Source organism: Colletotrichum tamarilloi, assembly GCF_030869305.1.
Source record: "Colletotrichum tamarilloi strain Tom-12 chromosome Unknown Scaffold_33.1, whole genome shotgun sequence".
NCBI classification, from domain to species: domain Eukaryota; kingdom Fungi; phylum Ascomycota; class Sordariomycetes; order Glomerellales; family Glomerellaceae; genus Colletotrichum; species Colletotrichum tamarilloi.
Window position 1 is genome coordinate 77,644 of NW_026849416.1, and position 21,255 is coordinate 98,898.

At 49.2% G+C, this 21,255-nt stretch overlaps 10 protein-coding genes across 10 annotated transcripts; 6 read left to right on the top strand and 4 right to left on the bottom strand.

Annotated features, from left to right (window-relative positions):
* Positions 1–1,158: 1,158 nt before the first annotated feature.
* Positions 1,159–2,890, top strand: CTAM01_08900 (uncharacterized protein; the record flags this gene model as incomplete). The annotated part of the gene is made up of 3 exons (XM_060524920.1): positions 1,159–1,285; positions 1,345–1,760; positions 1,793–2,890. 3 exons carry the CDS (start codon positions 1,159–1,161, stop codon positions 2,888–2,890), a joined length of 1,641 nt encoding a protein of 546 aa, XP_060380360.1.
* Positions 2,891–3,582: 692 nt separating this feature from the next.
* On the top strand, positions 3,583–4,742 carry CTAM01_08901 (isoflavone reductase family protein; the record flags this gene model as incomplete). The annotated part of the gene is made up of 4 exons (XM_060524921.1): positions 3,583–3,678; positions 3,921–4,031; positions 4,121–4,450; positions 4,509–4,742. 4 exons carry the CDS (start codon positions 3,583–3,585, stop codon positions 4,740–4,742), a joined length of 771 nt encoding a protein of 256 aa, XP_060380361.1.
* Positions 4,743–5,083: 341 nt separating this feature from the next.
* On the bottom strand, positions 5,084–5,818 carry CTAM01_08902 (glycosyl hydrolase family 11; the record flags this gene model as incomplete). The annotated part of the gene is made up of 1 exon (XM_060524922.1): positions 5,084–5,818. One exon carries the CDS (start codon positions 5,816–5,818, stop codon positions 5,084–5,086), a length of 735 nt encoding a protein of 244 aa, XP_060380362.1.
* Positions 5,819–8,109: 2,291 nt separating this feature from the next.
* Positions 8,110–9,021, top strand: CTAM01_08903 (uncharacterized protein; the record flags this gene model as incomplete). The annotated part of the gene is made up of 1 exon (XM_060524923.1): positions 8,110–9,021. One exon carries the CDS (start codon positions 8,110–8,112, stop codon positions 9,019–9,021), a length of 912 nt encoding a protein of 303 aa, XP_060380363.1.
* Positions 9,022–9,230: 209 nt separating this feature from the next.
* CTAM01_08904 (major facilitator superfamily transporter) lies at positions 9,231–10,855 on the bottom strand (the record flags this gene model as incomplete). Its single annotated transcript, XM_060524924.1, has 4 exons — positions 9,231–9,370; positions 9,438–10,189; positions 10,247–10,630; positions 10,698–10,855. 4 exons carry the CDS (start codon positions 10,853–10,855, stop codon positions 9,231–9,233), a joined length of 1,434 nt encoding a protein of 477 aa, XP_060380364.1.
* Positions 10,856–11,747: 892 nt separating this feature from the next.
* Positions 11,748–13,415, top strand: CTAM01_08905 (aldehyde dehydrogenase 3H1; the record flags this gene model as incomplete). Its single annotated transcript, XM_060524925.1, has 2 exons — positions 11,748–12,942; positions 13,006–13,415. The coding sequence occupies 2 exons, from the start codon at positions 11,748–11,750 to the stop codon at positions 13,413–13,415; spliced, it is 1,605 nt and encodes a 534-aa protein (XP_060380365.1).
* Positions 13,416–14,663: 1,248 nt separating this feature from the next.
* Positions 14,664–16,126, top strand: CTAM01_08906 (uncharacterized protein; the record flags this gene model as incomplete). The annotated part of the gene is made up of 3 exons (XM_060524926.1): positions 14,664–15,656; positions 15,722–15,889; positions 15,980–16,126. 3 exons carry the CDS (start codon positions 14,664–14,666, stop codon positions 16,124–16,126), a joined length of 1,308 nt encoding a protein of 435 aa, XP_060380366.1.
* Positions 16,127–17,107: 981 nt separating this feature from the next.
* Positions 17,108–18,044, top strand: CTAM01_08907 (uncharacterized protein; the record flags this gene model as incomplete). The annotated part of the gene is made up of 3 exons (XM_060524927.1): positions 17,108–17,467; positions 17,545–17,870; positions 17,933–18,044. 3 exons carry the CDS (start codon positions 17,108–17,110, stop codon positions 18,042–18,044), a joined length of 798 nt encoding a protein of 265 aa, XP_060380367.1.
* Positions 18,045–18,285: 241 nt separating this feature from the next.
* On the bottom strand, positions 18,286–18,520 carry CTAM01_08908 (uncharacterized protein; the record flags this gene model as incomplete). Its single annotated transcript, XM_060524928.1, has 2 exons — positions 18,286–18,424; positions 18,489–18,520. The coding sequence occupies 2 exons, from the start codon at positions 18,518–18,520 to the stop codon at positions 18,286–18,288; spliced, it is 171 nt and encodes a 56-aa protein (XP_060380368.1).
* Positions 18,521–19,216: 696 nt separating this feature from the next.
* Positions 19,217–20,855, bottom strand: CTAM01_08909 (uncharacterized protein; the record flags this gene model as incomplete). The annotated part of the gene is made up of 3 exons (XM_060524929.1): positions 19,217–19,994; positions 20,055–20,355; positions 20,414–20,855. The coding sequence occupies 3 exons, from the start codon at positions 20,853–20,855 to the stop codon at positions 19,217–19,219; spliced, it is 1,521 nt and encodes a 506-aa protein (XP_060380369.1).
* Positions 20,856–21,255: the final 400 nt, after the last annotated feature.

Consider the following 21,255-nt stretch of genomic DNA (forward strand, 5'->3'; position numbering starts at 1 on the left):
TTTCGGAGGTGCTGTTGCGAGACTCAGGTAATTGCCAGTTTCGGCTATCCCCGGGAGCCGGTAAAGCTCAGCTATGCCGGCAAGTTCAAGACTCGGCCCCGCCAGAGAATCTTGGCAACTATATTCAATCTCTGTAAAAGAAAACAGCGTCACAATTACCCCGAGGACTAACAAATCCAACAAAGCGTACTATCTATTGGACTGTCATGCGGTAGACCACTCAAAGCTCTTTCAGGGACAGAAACTCTACCACCGAGCGCACTACGTCAATTCCATCGCTCAGTGCTTCCGAGATGCACCGTATCCCTGTGTCTTGAATGGAAGCGTACTGAGACGATGATGCAGACGCTGTGCCATCGTTCCCTCTCCAGACTCCAGAGTCCAGCCAAGTTCCAACAAGTGTCAAGAGGCTTGCTCGGGGGATTCTCCGGACTTACCATGGCAATACGGGACAGCCCACTTAAACCGGCTACCTATTGGTTGACATTGCAACAGTCTTCTTTCCATCACGTTTCCGGATAGCCGACGATAAGAATTCCGTGCCGAGGCGCCGCAACCTGACGCATTGTTTGCAGCGTCAACCAATGCGGTGGAGCAGGTTCCAGTTCGGTTACAGTACGGGTCCGGCGTCGGAGCACTCGTCCAGGTCGGCCATTCGATAAGTTGATTGAAATGTGCGTGAGCCTGGTTCACCTGTAAATCCAAAATTCTCAATTCAAAGTAACCAGGCTGATTTCGATGGTATCATGGCGGAACAGTCAATTCATCAAAGAAAACTGGAAACATTACTGCCTTAGAAGGTGAATCGTATGTTTAACTGCGAGTACTGTGGTTTTCGGACACTTACCGTCATGCCGGTATACCTGACTCAACACCTGCGGATACGGAGGATCCTAGACGCCTTAGAAGTGCTCTCAAATACCAGCATCGCCCATCCGAGAGGTGCAACAGTCCCGATGTCCGGAGCCAGGCTTCGGGTGTTGCCGAGTCGGCCCCATCTAGTGGAGGGTTAGTCACGGATATCGGCCGCCATATCAGTGGCCCATTTCCGTACGCCGCGGAAACAAGTTTTGCTCCTTGTCTTTGTCAAAATTTCCTGTACCATTCAATTAGACGAACTCTGGATAGTAATTTGCCTCTGGAAACAAATGGCCCACAATGGCAATCGACAACAGCATTCGCGAACAAGGAGACTCTTCCCAGAGAACCTCCTCAGATAGGCGCGATGACGACATTGAGGAGTATGCCGACATCATCCCTGCGAGGTCCAAAACTGCCAAAGGAGGTTCGTCTTGGCCCAGCCAGTGGAGCTATCAACTCTAGTAACTCACCCTATTGTCGTAGATGATTCATCGCAACCAAGCTTGGCAAAGCTTCCATCAGGAGTCCTCAATTACCAAGACGATCCAGTGGCTCGTAATCAATCTAATGTGGAAGTGCCCTACGAGATATACAACCGGTTTTCAAAGCACCGCAAGCACATCACTGTTGCCGTCATTTCCTGGTGTGGTTTGTTGTCACCAATCTCTAGTACGGCGGTCCTGTCAGCACTCCCTGAAGTTGCAGCCGAGTACAAGACTAGCGGAGATATCATCAGTCTTAGCAATGCGTTGTATCTTGTCTTTATGGCCATTAGCCCCTGCTTTTGGGGGCCATTGAGCCAAGTGTACGGCCGAAAATGGGCAAGTAGTTTCTCTACAGACACCACTTCTCATTCCGCGACGAGTTCATTGTCAACTAGTCGTCGCCTGTTCATCAAGGTAGAGGATGTATGGCTGACAAATTGATCTAGACGTGTATGGTGACAGCTTCACTGTTTTTGGGGTGCTCGATCGGAACAGCACTCAGCCCCAACGTCCCGGCTTTCTTCGTGTTTCGCATCCTGACCGCTTTTGCCGGAACATCGTTCCTCGTCACCGGTCCTGCAGTGATTGGCGATTTGTATCATCCTACAGAACGCGCGACTGCGATGGGTTGGTTCTTATCCGGCACACTCATCGGACCGACGATTGGCCCAGTCCTCGGAGGTATTATTGTGACCTATACATCTTGGCGCGCCATCTTCTGGCTTCAAACCGCACTCGCAGGTGTCGGCGTTGGAGGTGCCATATTGTTCATGCCAGAGACGCTGCAAGAACTGAAAAAGGCAGGCCTCGAAGGGCTTGCATTCAGTAAAAAGGTCAGCGTGCTATGGGGCATGACGAACCCGGTCAGAGTTGTTCGACTATTCAAGTTTCCGAACCTCATCCTGGTGGCAATCGCCAGTGGCTCGCTCGTATGGAACATGTACGGCATGCTGACCCCGATCCGATACGTTCTCAACCCTCGTTTCTCTTTGACGTCGCCGGCACAATCGGGCCTATTCTACTTGGCTCCGGGCTGCGGCTATCTTGCTGGTACCCTCGTAGGTGGCCGCTATGCCGATTATACAGTTCGGCGCTGGATAGCCGAGCGACACGGACGACGCATTTCCGAAGACCGGCTGCGCTCTTGTCTTCCCTTCTTGGGGGCCGTTCTGCCGGGATGTATGCTCATTTACGGATGGACAGTCCAGCAGCGTGTTGGTGGCATTGCTGTACCTGTCGTTTTCATGTTCCTCGGAGGTGTATCACAGCTGTTCTGTTTCCCCAGTCTGAACACATACTGCTTGGATGTGATACAGGGACGCAGCGCGGAGGTGATTGCGGGCAATTTTATGGTAAGATACCTCTTTGGTGCCGCTGGCTCGGCTGTTGTACTTCCAGCAATCAAGGTAATTGGAGTTGGATGGTTCAGCACCATTTCTGCCGGCTTCTTGGTGGTCGGAGCTCTCAGTGTTTGGGCTGTCGCACTCTGGGGTAGAAGTTGGCGCCATCGTATTGATGAGAAGGCGAGACCATCTATACCATGACTTTCAAGGAAGTAAAATATCCTACCCTTCTTTCACTCGATCTTTCACTCGAGGCAAGTAGGATGAGTACGAGAAGGAGACCTTATTCAATCAATGACGGATGTGACTAAAGTTCACGAACGGCAAGATATCCGCATCTTGTTTTTCAAAGTCGGAAGACATCTATTGATGCAATGTAAAGATCATACGATAGGTACTTTGACACGTCGGCGTGGGGAAGGCTACGGCGAGGAGTGATGATCGGATCATGGAATAGAAGTGAGATTGAATTGTGAAAGACCTCCACGACTTTCGCAGATGACACGAGACATCGAAACATGGGCTCCATAGCCGGAAACCCTTATTCTTACTCCACTACCCTTGGTGCTAATTGGATGACTGGGAATCTGTATTCCGTTCGGGTTGTTAGTCGCTACCCGACGCGGCCCCCGATAAGCATTCGACCGATTTTCGGCCGAATCCCACGATTCCAAAACTTGAGACGAGCTACCATTTCAATATTTCGGTCTATAATTACGCCTGGATGGGGTCTATCAAGCCCATTATGTCTCCGAGTAGTACAGTCTCGGTAGACTCACATGGTGTTTATTTAACCATACCTGCCGCATATCCATCGGCGTAACCGTCTACCTAAACCAGTAACATTCAAGATCTTTGCCACGTACCTGAGAGAAGGAGAAAATTCAGAAGATATGATGGCGAACAAAATCAAAGTCGCCATAGCCGGCGCTACCGGGAACACAGGCTCTTCCATTGTGAATGCGCTTCTGAAGAGTCCCGAACTCTTCGTAAGTTGGATTTTGTCGGATCGGATCTCTGCACTTGGATTTGGGCGCATCTAACTCACTTGGCGACAGGAAGTTACAGCTCTAGCGAGACCCTCCTCGATAAAGAAGCCCGAGCTCGTTGAGTTTGCAAAGCAAGGCGTCCACGTTAAGGCAATTGAGCTAGATGGGCCAACAGAGGCAATTTCCGGAGTCCTCACTAACATGGACGTCGTCATCTCGTGCTTGACTTGTTCACATTTCAGGAGGAGATGAATCTTATCGAAGCATCGAGCAAGGTTAACGTTGGTCGATATATTCCAAGCTTTTGGGGCCCGATCTGCGCACCCCGAGGCGTGATGATGCTCAGGGATAAGGTGAGACTCCAATGAAATGGCGTGCCTCATGTGAAGTGTTTTCACAATCGACGTTGAGACTATTGCTAATTCGAGCATCGGCATGGCAGAAACAGGAGTTCGTTGACCGTATCTGGGACCTCCATCTGCCTTATACCATCATCGACGTTGGATGGTGGTATCAGCTGACATTGCCTGCCCTACCTTCAGGCAGATTTCGCCCAATGGTAGAAGAATACTGCACCACGCGTGTGATTGGGGACGGCAATACCCCTTGGGCACTTACCAACAATCGTGACATTGGAAATTTTGTCAGCCGAATCATCGCCGATCCGAGGACCTTGAACAAGATGGTTTTTGCATATGGAGAGGTCAAGACACAGAATGAAGCCTTCGACATTCTTGAGAAGGTGTCGGGAGAAACTGTGACACGAGAATTCGTACGCTCACTGAACCCTCGTCATTTTCTGGAAAATAAGGCACTGACAGATGGCTTAGATGACTAAGGAAGAGCTGGAAGGCATTATCTCCCAGGGTCGCACAGGTCAGGACATTATGACAATCAACCCCGAGATTGGTATGGGAGAGTATCGGAATCTGCTTGGTATTCGAGGCGAGAATACTCCTGAGTATGCACGCTATCTTGGATATCTTGATGCGAGGGAATTATATCCAGATGTGAAGTTCACAAGCTTTGAAAACTATGTCAGAGGTATCTTGCAAACAGTTTGAAAGCATGGAAAATTTCTAAGCCAACGGCGACTGGGCGTGTGGCTCTGAAACGAGAGCTTCCAGTCTGGGGCGAACTGTCGAATTTAGACTTTCTACGACACATCGGCTCTAGTTAAGAAAATAGACTCCGTAAAAACTTGAGATTGATATTTCATTGCGAATATATATGTGGCAGAATGTATTTGATACTTGGTCATACTTTGACCCAAATAGAATAGGTACAATAGAAGGTAATAACCCGTGTTCTGCGGCTGGCAGATCTCTTAAGTGCCTTCCGATGTTGAATGAAATGCAGATAAGTTGACCTCAAGATAAGGGCGAAACAAGTAGTCATGAAGTAACTAGTTGGTGACAGTTTGTTTTGCCGAGCCAGCGCCATTCCAGGTCTCGACAGCAATGACCTGGAAGTTAAGCGTACCCAAGTTCATACCGTAGCTCTTCCAAGCATTGAAATGATTGGAAATAGACACCGTACCGCTTGTAAGACCGCTGTTGCGAACCGAGATGTATTGGTTGAAGGTCTGGGTGCCCTGAATTGATGGGGCGTTGGTGCGCACATTCTCCCAGATGGTATAAGAGCCACCATCACTGGTCACGGTGCCCTTCTTCGTCCCGGTCTGTGTAAATCCGGCAGAGTCCTCAATGACGTAGTACTCCACAAGCGGATTGGTGGTCCAGCCATAGACTGAAAGGGTCGCAAGACCCTTGGTAACTGCGAATGAACCGGAATGAGTGATGGGGGCGGTAGAACCTGGGTTCCAACCGACGCCGACAACGAAGTCGTCTGTGGTATCGAAGTTGAGACTGAAGCTGTTGCCCGAGGGCGTGAAGTTGACAGTGCCGCCAGTCTGGTAGTTTTGGACGTAGTTGGTGCGCTCCTCAAGAGTCATGCCTCGTCTTTCGAGGGACTCATTGCGGCGTGCGAGCATGAGAGGGTGATTGGGTCCCAGGAAGAAGTCGGAAGGGCCCCGTCGCTCAACATGAGGAGGCAGCAACTCAGCTGGCCCGATTGCCGGGGCAGCGAGGCAAGTAGAAATAGTCGAGAGGCTCAAGATCAGGGAGCGAATGGAAACCATCTTGAAAGTCAACGGTTGAAGTGAGCGAGGCGAAAATCAGTTGGTTCAAGGCTGCCAAGAGTTCGGCAATCGACGCAGGTGACATTGATCTTATACAATTCTCTTGGCATCTCGAGACGTAATTAAATCAACCATCGAGGCATAGCGTGCCCAATTCTCCTGTGAGCTAGATTCTTGATGTCCATATTCTCATTTGGACGAAACATACCATCTTCCGAGGCGGGGGAATTTAGGCAAAACTAGATGAGCGGACACTTCGTTTGAATGAGGAGATGGATAAACGTAGAGGTGGTTCGAACCCTTCGGCCGGATCATTTTGACGAAGCAGGACGTTACTACGTAGACTCATGCTACAGCAGGCGATGGCTCTTTAGAACGGTAATGGTGCAGGGGTTCCCCCGCAAGCTTTCAACCTGCAACCCCCTGATGCTCCCTGAGACTGTTGCATTCTGGCGGCATGTATTACAGAGAGTGTGGGGAAGCCCCCAGACTAAACCGCATAGTGTATATCTGCGGTACCGAAGGTGACCGGCTAATTTGGGACAGGCGGCTCGGCATTGAGTTGATCAAGTATATGCAGCTGGATCGCAGTGCTCACCTTGTATTGTGCCTTCGGTACACCTACATGCTGCTCGGCATCGTACCCGATCTGCGTCGTATTCTTGAGTCTTTACCGGCATGCACGCCGTACTTGAATTGCCCCGAATTATACTATCCTTACTATGTTTGGAAATGACGGCTCCTAGTTCCGCGAAAGGTGCGCACGGCAATTGCCACACCTCATGAAACTTTCCCTGATTAACAAAACCAAACTTGGGAAACGACGTTCAAGATACGCCAACAGTGAGGTAGAGCTATGAGTTGTGAACCAGCAGGACTCCTCTTAATCTAGATCCAATCTTTCCGTATGGTAGGAGGACTGATCAGCCCAAACGCGTTTCAGCAAGGCATTAACGGATAAAGGAGTCCGCCTGGTACTCTTCTCCCCTCGATCGGCAAAGACGGCAGCGGCTCGGGTGATGTGCGAGTCGTTCGGGCTCGATGGCCAAAGCTCCTACATGATTCTGGTTCACTGCAATTAAGCTGGAACTGATCAACGACGATCCGAAGTCGGGCCGTGTTCGAATGTCTGTTGTATCAATGAAGGGGACGGCAGAGAGGAACTTTCAGCTATTATTTAGGGGGGCATGAACGGTTGCCAATGGAGTGATACCATATTGCTGAATGTAAATGAAGCTTCGTCCCCTCCCAGCTGGTACCTCTTTAGTCTCTATGGGGCATCTGGTTGCACAAATTTAAGACCCTAGCTAAATGTTTTATCCGAAAAGAGCTTTTTTGATCTTTGTTATCCCAAATGCCCCAGTTGGTAGTCACTCGTGTCTTCCTATAAATCCCCTAACTTCGCCGGCATCCTAGCAATTGCCTGCAGACTAACATCCTGTGAGTCCTTTAGCAAGCGGCTTTGCAAAATTCAGAACTACTTGTTCCGTAAGAAATTGCCTGCCTTTTAGCTGAGCCTTTTCCAGCTAGCTATCCATGCCGCGACAACATATGGAACTAACTCGTAGAACAAGGCAAATCAACGCATATCCTCTTGAGACTCTTCCCTTTACTTGCCCTTCTCGACATCTTCGTGCTCAATTGCGAATACGCTTACTATCTGCACTGATGCGAGGGTCTAATATATCGTGATGAGATGTGCTGCTATGCGAAATGGAAGGTCACTAAAGCCTTGTGTTGCCTGTGACACATTTGCCAGGGTCAAGGGGAATTTTGACATAGTATCCTAAAGCTACCAGTGTCAGGGTCATTGGTTTCCTTGGAGGATTGCCGGCCAATGCGTCTCTCCAATGGATCGATCAATGACAAATAGGAATAGGCGGAAACTTTAGGAAAGCTGTCATATTGAAAGACTGAAAATGCCAAGATCCTACTTCTGGAATTCGTCGCTGCAATGATCAAATTTGGCACTTCATCTCAACTAAGTAAATGCGGGATCCTAATCCCGGTGCGCGGCTTCCGCGCTTTCCGTGGCACTTTATAGCATTCACCCTAGTATTCACACGATCGAAGCTTTGAAATTCTCTCTTGGCTTATGAATCGAGCTGGAAGGAGATTTATCAGATGTGGGTAATGATGTGATGAAGCACAAATCATTCTAGTAAACACGGAGAACATTCTTCTCGTAGAGAGAACTATAAAATGATGAACATTCTCCTCTCTAGTCAGGACACACGATATGGAAACATCAACAGCCACACGAATTACGATCATATCTCACCCGCTAGAATATGGTAACAAAAACGCTCGTCATCGGCGGTACCGGTTTGGTTGGAGGCCATGCTGCTTTGTATCTTCGATCCAAAGGAAGCGATGTTACTATTGCCGGACGAAAAAGGCCCAGCGATGTTCCCGTATTGTCCGAGCTTCCATTCATTCAAGGCAACTATTTGAACGGGGATTTCGGTAAAGAGATCCTCTCGAAATTTGAAGCAGTTGTCTTTGCGGCCGGCAGCGACGTTCGGCATGTGCCTGTTGGACAACATGCGGATGAGCACTATCTTTATGCCAACGGCCAGGCCATACCAGAGTTCGGAAACATTGCCAAACAAGCTGGAGTCAAGAAGTTTATTCATATCGGCAGCGCCTATCCGCATATCATACCGGAAGCAATCTCATTTAGCCCATACGTCCGATCCAGGAAGCTTGCTGCGGATGGACTTACGTCGCTAGCTGGGCCTGAGTTCCACGTTTGTAGTTTAGATGCGCCCTTCATCGTTGGGAATGTTCCGGGCATGATCGTACCCATGTTTCGGGCTTACATCGACTACGCCAGAGAGAATTTGCCCATTCCTTTTTTCGCTCCGCATGGAGGGCTGAACTTCATTTCCACGCAATCGCTGTCCGAAGCCATCGCGGGGGCTTTGGAGAACAGCCAAGCTATATCAGGGAAGGCCATCTTGGTTGGCGACCAGAACATGACCTATGCGGAGTACTTCCAGATGTTCTTCCAAGCGGTCGGCAATGGTCAACGGTTGGAGTCACTGGGTCAGGATCACCCGCTGCTACCTCGAGCCACCCTATTTGCAGGTGACAAGGTGGTCGAGTATCAACCTGACCCTGCGGAACTGGCATTATTGGGAGGATACCGCCGTGATGACATCCAAAACGCAATCGAAAATTTAGTCACTGAGTATCAGTAAGCTCACATCTAACTTGGTTCCAACAATGTTGCGGGGGGATTGAGATGTATTTTCGCCGACCAAGTAGAGTGTTCAATAGAATTACAACCAATACTCCTAGTTCCCTTGTCCGCTGTAGCCTTCTTTCTCTACCTAAATAGGAGGCCAAAATGTAGTAAAGCGAACCAGAGTCAGCAGCATGATTTTCCAAAGAACGTAAAATATTACAACTAGTAGCTCGCAGTCTCATACTGGCTTCGCTGGCGGATTCGTTTGCCAAATTTAAAGAATATCCAAGGGCCTGGAAGTAGTGCCAGTGAAACGAATCCTAGAAGGCTTGTTGCCCAGCCAATACCGAGTTTTTGGTACACTACGAGGTCTCAAATTCAGCACTATGGTCTTTTCCATCAAGGGAATAGTTTGAACAAGAAACTCACTTTGTAATGAGAAGAATGGGAACGCAGCAGCAAAGGTATACCTTGCTAAGCTGTTCGCGCTGGCCGCACTTGCTACATTAGAGCGATGATATGTGTCCCCGAGGTATTGGATTGAGCTAATGGTCAATGTGATATTGCCCCAGCCAAAGATGACAATTGCGATGATTGGGACCGCAGCATTGACGTCTGGCCTAGCTGTCCAGCCGAACCAGAAAAGACTAATGGGAAGACCTAAGCTTCCCAACATGGCTGGGTAGAGCCGCAGCTCAGGGGGGATTTCGCTTGGGGAAAATTGTCTTGCCTTGGGCTGATAGATATGATGGTCGCAGAGAACCATGGTGATACATCCAAGCACGCATCCGAAAGCGATCGCTAAGAACACAAGACCCGTCTGAGTGAGAGTATAGCCATGGGTTTTGTCAAAGACATAGAAGAAAGCACCGAAGAACATGAACAGTGTTCCAAACATGCATGCGACATACAAGGAGAGAATGGCCACGATCGGTTCGGTGAAGAGCATATGCAGTGGTCGAAGCAGCCCAACGGTGAGAAATTGTCGCAGTTTCTGTAAGTTCGCAGTCGACCTTGGTTCGACGAGACCAAGTTGCTTTCGGCGACGACGCAATAGAACAGGGTGATAGGACTCTCCAGATAGAAACAGCCAGATCAAAGAGAAGACTGAGAAGAACACTAGAGTGTACTGCGTCCATCGCCAGCCTTTTCTGTCAACAAGGAATGACCCCAAGACTGGACTAGATAAATCATCAGCGATATTTACTCAAGGCTCACACCTGTTCATTTTCTCTTACCCAAGGCCTGGTCCAAGAAATGGAGATAAAATGAAGATCGTTGACGGCAAGCCACGCTCAACAGGCAGATAGGTCTCATTCAGAACGCCCGAACCAATAGCCAAGACGGGCCCATAGAAGAACCCTGACAGAAATCTCATCACACATAGTCCAGAAAAACTATTGGTTAGGCCAGATCCTAATGCAAACAGCCCTCCAAAGACTACGGCAATGATGTGAACAGCTTGTCTGCCAGCTGTTTCCGACAACGGTCCGCCGAGTACAGGACCCAAGCCGAGGGCCAGAACGTATAGAGATAGCGGCAGGAATGCAGCCGTACTCGACACACCAAATTCTTCTACAAATTTTGATCGAGCTGGACTGACGATCGAGGTTCCTATTGAGCTATCAAAAGAATTAGCGACCTGGGTTGTGGGAGAGACGCCAGTTCGAGAAAGAAAAACCGGCTTACCAGGAAAATCCAACGACAGATATCATCGCCAACTGTAAATTCTTCTTCCATTTTGGCCAATTGTAGGGGTTAGACGAGTCATCTTCCCACTTCCATTCACTGGCTTCTTGCCCACTTTCTGGAGGTTTTGCTTCGCCAGAAGACTGGACGATGTTCATCGTTGTCGTGCTCTGGGATCCATCGTCAACTTGCATCTTTGACTCGGAGACAAATTGATACAGAGAGCCTCTTTGAAACTAGGTATAACTACGCTGGTCGTTTCCGTTGGTGAATTGTCAATTGAGGGTATCATCATTTCAAGTTGTAAAGAATACTAGTTCCACAGCTTCGTTACTATCTACTTACTTGGATCGATAATATCTGTCGCTAAGTAAAATAAGCCCCAGTTGTATTTTGCCGTGAGCAAGAACCGAATAGTGCAAATGAAATAAGGTTTATGCGGCCGTCCACAACATTCAGGGATCCGATGTAAGTATCGCCTGAGAGGCGTCTAACCCATGGCGTCTAATGCCTGTAGCTGAGCTGTCCCCTACGAAAGCTTGGCGCTCCTGTGTCGGCAGAGTGCCGGCTCACCAGCATCTGTCGACTCCGAGGCCTATCGGTACAGTAATTGACCTTCTTACTTGGGAGTGAGTGGATCTTAGGAAGATAGTCACGCCAGATAAAAGACATGAACTTACCTAGTACTTGGCACATACTACGGTATCAACGAGTCGAAGTTGAATCCTAGTGGAAGCTATGTCATCCTCTCATATTCCCAGATTAAACCAGAGATATGGTTTGTAATCAGATAGTTCGCTTAAAACATGAGATCTTTACTATGCTACTCGTTTGACTGTTGCATTTGTCAGCTGAAGGACGCGGATAGACTAACGGCTATTGTCGATGTCGAATGATTTTGAATATCAGCGCTCAAGTTTGTCCTAATGAAATCCCAAAACCTCCCAAAAGTAGACATTTTAATCATTAGATATCTAAGTCGTCTTGTAAATTTTACTTCTTTTGATACATTGTTACTTCAATCTCCAACATCTTCCGAATATCGGCGTCATGGCGCACAAGCAACCACGTGCATCTTCAGGCATCCCTTCGTTTGAATCAACCACGCTTGAAAATATCTCAGCCGCCGTGAAGGTGGTTCAAGCCACTTTCAAATCTAAGAAAACCAAAGATGTCGAGTTTCGTCTGACCCAGCTCCGAAAGCTATACTGGGGCTTGAAGGACAACATCGACCTACTTCGAGATTCTTTGAAGTGCGACTTGAACCGACCAGTTCATGATGCACACGTTTCAGATATCGATTGGAGCATCTCCGACTGCATGTTTGCGATTAAAAACCTGAAGACGTGGGTCAAGGACGACAAAAATATTGACGTCGCTTTGCCGTTCTCTCTTCTTAGACCAAGGATCAGAAAGGAGCCCCTTGGCACGGTTCTCATCATCGGCACTTACAACTTTCCCGTGCAGCTCAATATCTGCCCCCTCATTGGCGCAATAGCTGCAGGTTGTACCGCAGTTGTAAAGCCCTCCGAAAATGCTCCAGCGACTGCCATGGTCCTCGCTCGTATCATCGAGGGCTATCTGGATCCTGACTCGTACAGGATCGTCAATGGCGCTATTCCAGAGACGACTGCTCTGCTCAATGAGAAGTGGAACAAGATTCTCTACACAGGTGGAGTCAACGTGGCCAAGATCATCTCTAAGAAAGCTGCAGAAACACTTACTCCGGTTTGTCTGGAGCTCGGTGGCAAGAATCCGGCATTCGTGACGAGTCACGCAGATCTCCGTCTTGCTGCAAGGAGGCTTCTGTGGGGGAAGACGCTCAATGCCGGGCAAGTGTGTGTCTCGCACAACTACGTCCTAATTGAGAGAGCCCTGGTCAAACCTTTCATCAAGTTTCTCCAAGAATCCTATATCGACTTCTTCCCGAAAGGCGCGAGAGAAAGCCCCGATTTCTGCCGCATTATCAATACTCAACACTTCGATCGCATGAAGAGGATGCTAGACAGCTCGCGTGGTCAAGTTGTCTTAGGTGGAGAAACAGACCGTGATGATCTTTACATTGCTCCGACAGCAGTTCTCGTGGAGAGCGGGGATGATGTTATGGTTCAGGAGGAATCATTCGGGCCCATTTGGGCCATTTTACCCTATGACAACATCGACGATGCGATTGCGGTGGCGAATGCGACCGATTCTACTCCCCTTGCCCTCATGGCTTTTGGTAGCCAGGCTGAAAACGAGAAAGGTATGAGAACCGATAGTATAGACACCCCTCGTGATTGATGCTAATACTTGAGTTACAACAAAGTTCTTTCTGGTGTTACATCTGGCGGCGCAACTCTCAACGACGCCTTCATGCATGCCGCAGTTCACACTTTCCCCTTTGGGGGCGTGGGATACTCTGGTCACGGATCTTACCGCGGCAAAGCTTCCTTTGACTGCTTCACGCATCGTCGCACTGTCGCCGAGACCCCTGGTTGGGCTGACAAGATTTTCCGCGTTCGCTACATGCCATACCTGGAGTCAGAGCTGAGAATGTCCCAATGGCTGGGCGACGTGAAGCCTGATTTCGACCGCGATGGAAGGCAAATCTTTGGGCTCAAGTCTTTGGTGGAGTCTGTTCTTCGGGTCGGCAGTGACTCGGGAACCGGTGCGCTCTTCCGCTGGACTATCATTGGGGTTGGTAGTTGGTTGCTGTACGGCCGTTCATGGGTTTGAGGTACCTAATTTGGGAATGGATCATTGAGTCCCTTGGCTCTTGGCCGGCTAGTAGAAGTTGTACTTGAGAGACATTAACCTTTCGCATTCGCTTTGTGCCAACTTCGTCCTAGTATGTTCTGAAGGCCTCCGTTACGACAGGACATCTATTTGTCTTGTGATACCTTACACAAAATCGCAGGCTCACTACATTCAGGTTTACTATTGCGCAGGCCGAAATTTCTTTGCGTGATTCCTAGAAAAATCGCTCGGTCTTTTACCATTTATAGGTTGTAATTCTAACTCATGTTGAGACCTGATTATTCCTTGAATTGGGCATATGGTCAAACAAACGTATGACTTGGGACGGCGTCATAGGAAATGAGATGTACTCATCCATACGTGTAACTTTTGGCCGGTCACACCAGCTCAGTTGCAGCGTTGGTATCGTACCGAAATATATCTGCCGCGTGGCATTGCCGAAGACAGCTTATAAATCCAACAAACCTCTTCAGCATTGGCTGTTGTAAACACACAGAGGTACTTGGGAAATAGTCTGGACTCTAAGGACTCCAAGGACTCCCATGCGCCTACGGGATGTGGGCGGTCTGGAATAAGGTTGGCTGCCTACCTACCTGGCGACACAAGGATGGCGACACCGCTGATAACTGGATGTGTACAAGATAAGCAAGCGAGTGAGGCCAGATAAAGTTTGCTTAGACTGCATCATTAAACGGCTGGGCTAGCGGGCCGGGGCGCTTCAACCCCCCGGCCATCTGCAGCCGAGACTACGGCGTCCCGGGGTGACCTCCCTCTAACTTCTTCTTTCAGAAGTTCGGGGCTTATTTCGATACCGAGCGGCATTCACGCCGTCCGCTGACGAATACATGCAACTTCGGCGATGACGGTGAGGCCTGGGCAAGAGCTGCACCCTCGTTGCGTAAGTCGGCATCCCTTTCCATTAGCTAAACCTGGAACATGACAATCGCACTGCTAAAGGGAGGGATTCAGCAATTACTCATTTCGCAACAGCCGTAACCCAGCCTTGGCCCTCACATCATCGCACGGCCATGTATCTTAAACGAGTGTAAAAAGATACGGGCTTGAAGACCGTCTATATTGGACTCGGGGCTATAAGAACTGTTGAAGCCTCTAACACCAAACATGTGCGTGCATGACCTTAGTCCTTTAAGTCGAGTCTTTCTTAGTATCTTACATCAATTTACCTATATCGACACATACTGGTCCTCCTCTCCTATCTACGACACTATGGGATCTTTACCACTTAACCCTGATGTCCTCGTCGTCGGCGCAGGTCCTGTGGGGCTTTTTGCTGCCTTACGTCTGGCCAAAGCAGGTGTTAGCGTTACCATACTCGAGAAAGACAGCGGTCTCTCCCAGCTTCCTCGGGCTTGTATGTTTTACCCTCAACCTCAGTTCGCTTTGGCAGAAGCCGGCATTTGGGATGCCATCATCAAGGGCGGCGGGTTTCGAAGTACTGGCCTTGACATCCGTCTGCCTCCCACTTCTAATGAAGAAGGCGGAAAGAAACCTGGAAAGGTTGTTGGATCATTCCCGAAAGACCCGAAGCATGACCCAAGTGGCCCGCCAGTCAGACCCCCAGCAATCAGCATGCTTAACATGGCGCAACCTGAGCTCACCAAAGTCTTGATGGAAAAGGCGACTGAGACAGGACGTGTCCAAGTCCTCTTCAATAAAGAGCTGGTTTCGATCCTCAACGACGGCTCCAACGGATCCGAAACCGTTACGATAGCAGTCAAAGATCTCAATACCGGGCAAATCGAGGAGCATTTTGCTTCATTTCTTGTGGGTTCAGATGGAGGCAGATCCAAAACTAGGTCCCTACTTGGCATCTCCTTTCCTGGACACACTTGGCCTGAGAAGCTCATTGCGACAGATGTCTGGTTGAAAAACACTGCAGATAGCCCCGTCACGACAACCCTTTTGATGGAGCCGGTGCATTACACCATCATCACCCCTCTTACACCTCCCGTGAAAGGCGAGGTGACGAAGTGGAGACTCACTTTCGCGGTTGATCCCGAAGAGCTCAAGACCAAGACCGAGAAAGACCTTCTCTCAGAAGAATACATTTCACGCCATTACGAGCGCGCTTGGGCCGGACCACGACCCTTGACATACAAGATCGATAGAGCAGCGACGTACACCATTCATCAACGCCTGGCCTCTAACCTGAGGCGAGGGAGGTGTCTCTTAGCTGGCGACGCCGCACACGTGAACAATGTAGGAGATGATGAGGCATGACAAACATTCGAGCAGGTCTAGTAGAGCTAATTTTGATGATATAGGTTATTGGTGGATTGGGTCTGAGCAACTGTCTAATGGAATCCGTTGCTCTCAGCGACGCCCTTATCTTGATCCTCAAGGAGGGGAAACCTGTCGACCCGGTACTGACTATGTACTCGGATGAGCGACGTCAAGTCTTCCAATTCTTCATTGATCCTGTATCTTCCTGGGTAAGATCTCTGCATTGGCAGCATTATTCATAATTCACATTCCCCTCAGAGTCAAAAGAAGAAAGAGGTGCTGACAAGTCCCATGAACAGAGCAAGCTAAGAATTCAGGCAGGCGAGCAAGATGATTGGTTCTTCCGCTGTTTGAGTGATACTTCAAGCCCATCATTTGCACGATGGGTGGACATGATGGAAAATTTCTGGCCGACAAGAATAAGAGAGATGGCCAAAGCAGTCTGATAGGTCTCAAGCTGCTTAGTTGTCGGCCGTTGCGACTCAAGCCATTCTTCTTGCACTCAGTCTGTATCCTGGTTTATCGTGCATCGCATCGCAGTAAGCCACAATCACGCGAAATTGCAACATCCAGCAGCACGTGTGTATGCTGCATATTGTACTGAAATTGCTCCAGATCTACTTGTGGAATGCCATCTGTGATAGTCGGACCTATTGCATCATCTGAGGAAGGAAGAGAAGTTTCGAATTTGGCTGGAATCATGTACTCCTGACACTTATCTTGGAGTGCTAATCCTTGATGAGTGAACGATTGATCTTGAAGGAGCTGTTTTAAGACGGTCTGGCGAAATGGCTGTTGAGGACCAACAATTCGACGATGTATCATCCAAATTACCCAATCGCACGGGGGCATGGAGCGAGTCTTGCTACCACTTGGTGTGCGTGGCTTTGCACTTGGATCTTTGAACTTCGGGCATGAATGGGGTGTGAGGTTCGTCGCCATCCGGGCGCGCCCCTGAGCGGATAGATCGAACATCCGGCCTGTAGTCTTGACAAATGCGTGATCTTTTCCCAAGCAATCTAAATATCAAATTTAGTGGCATTCCGGCCAAGAGTCAGACAGTTGTCATTTTTTTACTCGTAAGTTCATTCTAGGCATAGTTTGCTATCGTAAGCGTGCCCGACCCGCGCGGGTAATGATCACGCACGCAGTACGGCTCAACGGCGCAGGCCCGCCCCGTAGTCCGGCCGGCCGCTGTGCCGCACTTCAGCGGCGACTCAATCGGGTCCGATTAGGCAGCTGGGCCTCATTCTGGAGGGCAAGCAATAAAGGATCGAAAAAAGTCGAAAGAAAGAATACGTATATCTATGCGATGTTCTCGTGTTTCTTTTCACCTAGATTGATCATTCTCATCTCACATCTCATTCCATCACTTCTCTATGACTCACAGAACACATTGTCAGCTACCTTATCACACCACTTTCACCATGTCTACGCCAGTCAAAAGTCAGCTTCATCTCGTGCTGTACCGAGGATTCCCAATTTCCAATTCCTATGTCTGGTCACCTTTCGTCACGAAGCTTGAAGCGCGCCTTCGATTCGCTAAGCTTCGGTTTCGCATCGACCAAGGTTCAATGAGCAAGTCACCCCGTGGTAAAATACCATACATTGAGATCGCCCAACCCAATCAAGATCAGCCGATCACTTTGAGTGACACCAGTCTCATCATCCAACGACTCATCGATGAAGATGTTTGTCCAGACCTCAACGAGCCACTTTCACCAATCGCCAGAGCCCAAGACGCTGCCATCCGCGCCCTTCTCGAGGACAAGCTAGCCTTCTACCAGGTAAGTACAGATGACTGTCTGAGCTATTCCCAATATGCTCACAAATACTCACAAATACTTACTCACTTGTATAACAGAGCGCAGAGAGATGGCAAGACAACTACGAAACCATGCGATCAGGTGTAATGGATGCGATCCCGTGGCCAATACAGAATCTCATTGGTCTCCTTGCCTACCGTGGTGTCACTCGGACCCTCTACGGCCAAGGCACTGGCCGTTTCTCTAGTGAAGAGATTGCAGAATTCCGGCGGGATGTTTGGGGACATGTTAATGCGCTCTTGAGTGAGACTCGGCTCACAGCTCCTGATCTTCAGACACCTTTCTGGGTGTTGGGCGGCAAAAGTCCTTCTGAGGCGGATGCAACCGTCTTCGGCTTCATTGCATCAGGTTTGGGATGTGCAGCGTAGGTCACCTTATCTAGTGCGGTTGCATACCCGGAGAAGAAGCTAATAATCTTGGTGACAGGGCACCAGATAGCAAAGGGATCATAATGAGTTACCCTGTCTTGGTCGATTATGCGGAGCGAATCCATTACGTTTACTTCGAGGACTACGCTTTGTGGGAAGAAGATGCGTGAGGAATCTATAGTGGAACGAAGCTTTGGAGAGCAAGTATCACTCATGACAAAACCGGCATATCAGTTGATTCGCTAAAGTAGTCAATTCTTCTGATGTGGATTAATTCATCAATAAGACAAAGGCTGTATCTTCAACTAGCTTAAACACTGCCGTCTCTGCAGAAGGTCGTAGTCGAAAATTGGTCCGCACAGCAATCGGTGTAGGCTTGACGATCAGCTGGCTCGCATTCATAGCCATCTATCACCTGTTAATTGAATGTATAAGGTTTTGGAATAGGCATAGCATACTCCACTTCTGAATATCCGGGCAGCAAGTAATTGATGCAGTCGTACTGCGATCGCACGAGCAAAGAATGGCTTGCGACACACCGATGAACGGGCTGTTGTTGAGTTTGAGGTTAGAAGAGCTCACATGGAAGGTACACACACGGACGCAACACTTACACGATAGCGAGGAGGAGTTGAGTGAACTGCATCTTGATCCCGAGGACTGTAGAGATAGCTTGAACGTGAATAGGTCAAGAATGACTTTGGCCAAGGAGGAAACGATCGTCGTACTTATATGAGTGACTGAGTCGGCTCCCGGCTTCCCTCACATGACAGGACCAGCTTCCCCAGAGCAAGCAGTTTCCATTCCAGGAGTTAAGGTTATGGCTAAACACATGCGGGGCATAACAAGGCGCTGTCCTTCCACTTCGGGAAGCGTCCGCCGGTAGAATAGATTGACGGGACCCACCCCGGACCGGAGCATGCCACACAAAGAGCCATGATCGCTACGTCGCCTCCGAGTCTGGCAGGAATGAACAGTGATCCGATCACCAAAGACTATAAAACCACAGATAAGCACTCAAAAATCTGCCCCTGAGTTGACAGGTCAAGAAACAACGTGGATCGATAAGAGTCGAGGGTTCCCAATTCCGCGCAGACGCAGTATTCCTCCCTGCCCCTATGCTTTGTTCATTGAGCTAAGTAAATACCCAGGGTATACCCAAGTAGGTACGAAGCCATCACAATACTCATACAGCCTTGCTCCTTTAAGTGCTGCCAATTCAAATTTCAGTGACATGGATACGATTGGACTGAATGAGCATGTAACTATTCGAAGGAAAATGGTGCGTAGACGAAAGAGTAACAAATCGCCACGGGAAGGATCCACAAAGTCATCACATGTCTCAAGCTGATCTACCTAATGACAGGAAACCACCGTTCAGAGTAACATTGGTAGCCTTACCAGATGCATCAATGGTGAAAACCACTCGAACGTCCACACTTGACCCCAGAGAGTCAACGTCCTGCCAAGTAATACAGGTCGGCGTGCCCATGTCGACTGGAGCGCTCTTGTCCTGGAAAACCGCCACAAACTGGTGTTGAGTATTCGAACCAACGTTGCTTGGATACAAACGGAAGTCCAGGTCCTCCAACTTGATGCCTGCAGCATTCGCAATCTGGGCACGGAGGTCATTCTCTCCAGCTATTAAGGTCGAGACAAGCAGCCCAGGCCCGTCGCGCGAGGTGTTGAAAGCGGCAACGCCCCCAGGTCCTTCAAAGGTGCCAACATATCGCGCCGTCGCCTCAGTAGCGGCGAGCTTTTGGAGCTTTACAATCGCCAGAGAAACGATGTCGGCGTAAACATTTAGATCCGGGCCGCGGGTTGCTTCAGTATCGTGCGCGAGGATCGCGAACCCAGCGTTGAAGTCAGGGGCTAGGCCAAAGTAGCTCGCGTAGTGTCCAATCAGACCAGTCTTGGTGAAGACATCGAGAACGGAGCTGTTCGCATATTGACCAGCGTGGTAAATCTCCCAAGGCCTACCGACGCCGTTGCGAAGGTTTGATGTGTCGGCAACGGGCTGCAGCCAGCGGCGAGTGGTGGCTGGTGGTATGAGACGAGAGTTGAGCATGGCGTGGCCTGCACGCGCAAGATCCGAGGAGGAGGAAATCATTGAGAGTGCGCTGCCAGATGTTAGTCTTGAGCGACTAAGATGTAGAAAAGATGTAGTGTGGGATACATACGCTGGTTCGCCGGTAGCTGAAACGTTCAGATCTCGAGCAAACACCTTAGCATCCTGTAGTGATGATAGAAGGCCGCTGTTCGTCATGTTGAGAGGTTCAAAAACACCAGTCGCGAGAATGCTGTCGAATGTCGTGTTTTCACTACCTTCAACTTTGTTTGCCTCCAATGCCAGGGCGAGGAGCTGGAAAGCAGCGTTTGAGATAATGGGCGTAGTGTCAGGTAGGAAAAGTGGCGGTCGACTACCGAAATTGTCGATGAACTCATCGTGACCGCAATACTTGCTCAAGACACAAGTGTAAGCTAAGAAGAAGCGATTAGTGTCTACGTGTATGCTTTGAGACATTCTTAGCATACTCACATTCTCTCGCCAGCCCAGACATCTGACCTGCCAGTGACCCGACAGTGATATTATCCCACTGAACTTTCATCTCCCCTGTAGAAACATGCTTGAGCTCTGGCAGAAACTCTGTGATGGGCTTTCCCCATTGCTCGTCTCCAACCTCGACAAGCCATGCGTAGACGGTGAATAGTTGGGTTAGAGTACCCAGAGGAAACACCGTGTTGGAATCCAGTGTCGAGTTCTGCGGGGCTTCGGGGGCTGCGTAATGATACTCAAAAAACACGGGATCCTCTTCTGCCCCATCTGAGCCCGAGAACAAGACCACTGAAAAAGAAGTGGTGTTGGGTGCGATCTCACCAAAGTCTTCGGAGCCGCCCGCTTTCACAAGCTGGTCGAACAACCCCGTAAAGCTTTTGGTGAAGGATTTGACAGCTTCAGCGTTCTTGTCGATAGTCGGCATATGATAGTAAGCTTTCAAGAGAGGGCATGGCTGATAAACTGGGTTTCCTGCAAGAGTTATCGGAAGAAAAGACAATGAAGCCACTGCCGAAGCAACAGATAATATGTTTTGACGCATGATGAGGGAATGATGTAGATGATGCACGTATTATATGAGGCACGAAGCTGTTTCGGTATGAGATGGCGATGATGGATTTCGACCCCATCTACACAGCGGACTTCAGATTTGTTATATACCATTCTTCAATGCCTCTCGTCCGCTGTCCTTGTTGCAGCAGGTAGACTATTACCAACTCGACTACGGACACGGAGGCCGCGCACGCAGCACGTCTCTAGCCTACCGATTTCAGGCAGTATTGTTGAAGCAACGACTGAAGATACACCGATCCTCTATTCAAGAT